Here is a 2979-nt window from a genome sequence, read left to right on the forward strand (position 1 = left end):
TTTTCCTTCCTTCTTTGCAGACAATCTTCGACCTCATCTGTTGATCTGCTTCACCTTTTCCGATCCTTTAAACTGCTGGCAGAAGAGTAACAGGCAGGGTGTTAAGTTGAACAAACTCCCTTCTCTTCGTAGCAATATTTGGCAAAGAGAAGCCATTTGTTCCCTTCTTCGCAACTCTAACGTATCTTGTTACGTCCTGCCATCTGACTACGACGTCTTTATTTCATCTGCCACTTCTTCTAATCTCAATTGGTTAGTACAACTTCAATCTGGAGAGAATTGGAAGGTGCTGGAAGCATCGGACATTATCAAACAAATGGACGAGTAAGTTTACATTTTTATACTTTACATCTTTAATCCCTCTTTACTGTAGGTTATATTGTTTTCTTGGGTACCCCAAGCTTACATTTTAATAAAAAAAAAATATAATAAATTTAATACTTTTGCGATGTAAACAATGCTTATAACAGTATAAAAATCCTTAAATTAATTTCACTTTTAGTGCTTTTCATTATTACATAAAATATTTAATTTATTCCTCATAAATTCCTGATAAAACTTAACATTTTGGTTAGTTAAAGTAAATAAAAAATCGATTAATTTACTCATAAAAATTGTTTAAAAATGTAAACTTTTTTTAATATAAAGAAGCAAAAATTATACACGGATTCGTACTGAAAAGCATTAAAATTTTTTCTATCTTCCTGCATAATTATTCACTAGTTTACATTAAAGGTTTATAAAACTTTAAGATTTAAATATAAAAGAAAATTTTATTTTGAAATAATTTATTCACATGTAGATGTGTAATGTTCAAAAATCGTAATGTGACAGATTTCGTTCCATTCGAGCCATTATACAACCTTATCCATCGTTACCTCTAACAATACTGGGGCAACCTGTAACCCTTCGAATCTACATCCTCATCACATCGACCTTCCCTCTAAGGGCATACTTACACACGCAAGGAATCGTTTACAGAAGGCATTTGGTAGGGAATAGAACTTTAAGAAAGGTAAACTTTGCTTTATTCTCTACAATTCCACGTCACACAGGTGATGTGTTTCAGATTTTATTTTTTTTTTCTCTCTCTCTCTCTCTCTCTGTTCTTGCAGATACCGAGCCAAGTATGGAACATGAATCAGTTCTGGAACCATCTAAGGATTAAAAATGGCGATCATTCCGTCAGATTAGCTATAAGAAGATTGTTTGGTGTTCTGGTTCAGATTTTATTATCCCTAGAAACCCTGCTTTCTACCGAAGATAATGCTCAGAGAAGGCGAGATTTTTACTTTAAAAATAATGCCGTCATTTGCATATCAATTTTATTACTTGAAACACTATAAAATTTTCAATAGAAGTGTGAATTTATATATAAAATTTTCATTCTAAGACGTTCTTTCCTCTTCTTAATCAATTTTCATAAGAATCGTAAATCAGTTTTTAAGTAGAGGATTGGCTTAAATATTCTAAATTGACTAATTTATAATCATGATACTAACGTTAATTTTATTCGGAATATATCGTCTTTACTATTTATTATTTTATTCAAATATGCATTTAAATATCTAACTTATTTAATTCTTATTTATTTTGTTTAAATTATATATAAATAATATTAAATAATGACTTATTTATTTGTGATAAATAGACCCAAATGCAGTACATTAGCTCACCAGTCCCGAGTGGATATAAACCGCAGTTAGTCGAGGGTTCACGCCTCACCAATGGCCTGACCACGTGGAAATTTCCGGATTTTCACGCGCCTAACACCTAAATAGGGGGCCAGTTTCCCGCAGAAAGTCCACCCGGGAGGCACCCCCTTTGGCAGATCGTCCAAGTGTTGCGTTGTCTTCTGCTTTTAACCAACCAACCAGATACAATAAATGCCTAATCTATAATCAATGGATGCTTTAGGATACGTGAGACCATAGATAAATGGAGGGATCTTGCTAGGACCCCTTTTACTATAAATATGCATAATATAAAAACCCCCTATTAAAAGATACTCGACATTGTATGACGTACGAGATCTCAGCTAATCAGAACCGAACATCGTAAAGTATACTTAGGGTGGCCCAAAAGTCAGTTAACCGCGCGCTAAAGACTAAATTGCCGTAAAAATGATTCCTTTCGAGAGCGCTAGGCCCTAGACAAAAAGCTTAAATTGCCTGTGTGTTTGTAAAAATCGCCGATGCTTACAATAAATTTTCTAATTCACAAATAGTAATTTAAGTCATCCCATTGCGGCAATTGAATCAAATGGAATGAAAGCTTTTAGATGTCGAAAGTAATGTTAATATTTCAAGTTTATAACCTAAGAAGACGGCATTAACGGAATTAACACCATATTTTTATCCCTTTAACTTTATTTTATTTTATTAAATTATTAATTAAAATAAAGAAAATATATATAAATTTTACGTTATATTTAATGAAAAGATAACACATAAAAATATATATATATATATTTAAAATAAGACATTCAATAACGCCAAATTAAGTTGGAGTAGTCGTACAGGAGACGATGATAAATGGGATTTTTCCCGGATAAAACTTAATTTAAAAGATTAAATAAGTAATAAAGTTTGAATAAACAGTACCCCGTTGTCAAATCTTATTGTAATTTTCAGTTAAAATTTCCCTTGTTTAATTGTAAGTGAAGTACGAATAAGAATCGACGCTTCACTGCAATGCACGTTGATATTTCGAATATTGCCATTCTCTTGTCTAACATTGACCGAGAAAAGTCCGTTTAATCAACCAAGCGGAGTTGCAGGGAATCTCCCGATGATCCTTTTAAGTAGAAGTGATCTAAAATGACAACGGTTGGTAACTATGGTAACGGGATCAGTGGGGAATATCCCTTTTGTCATCTTGCACAATGATACTCACTTTGATTTATAGGAAAAAGTGCCAATGGTTTATCGATATCGATCGCGTGTTTTGAAACAAATAAAAACTTTATATATATATATA

At 32.4% G+C, this 2979-nt stretch overlaps 1 protein-coding gene across 1 annotated transcript in view; it reads left to right on the forward strand.

Annotated features, from left to right (window-relative positions):
• Positions 1–27: 27 nt before the first annotated feature.
• LOC111617653 overlaps positions 28–2979 on the forward strand; it is a gene marked incomplete at its 3' end in the record, with an annotated part of 11149 nt that continues 8197 nt past the window's right edge. The window contains exons 1-3 of the mRNA XM_023358926.1: positions 28–324; positions 835–1015; positions 1116–1307. Coding sequence (XP_023214694.1) covers positions 317–324; positions 835–1015; positions 1116–1307 — 381 coding nt within the window. The remainder of the gene's footprint in view (positions 325–834; positions 1016–1115; positions 1308–2979) is intronic.

This window comes from Centruroides sculpturatus, unplaced genomic scaffold (genome assembly GCF_000671375.1).
Source record: "Centruroides sculpturatus isolate CEXI.00-Female unplaced genomic scaffold, Cexi_2.0 scaffold3280, whole genome shotgun sequence".
Classification (NCBI taxonomy): domain Eukaryota; kingdom Metazoa; phylum Arthropoda; class Arachnida; order Scorpiones; family Buthidae; genus Centruroides; species Centruroides sculpturatus.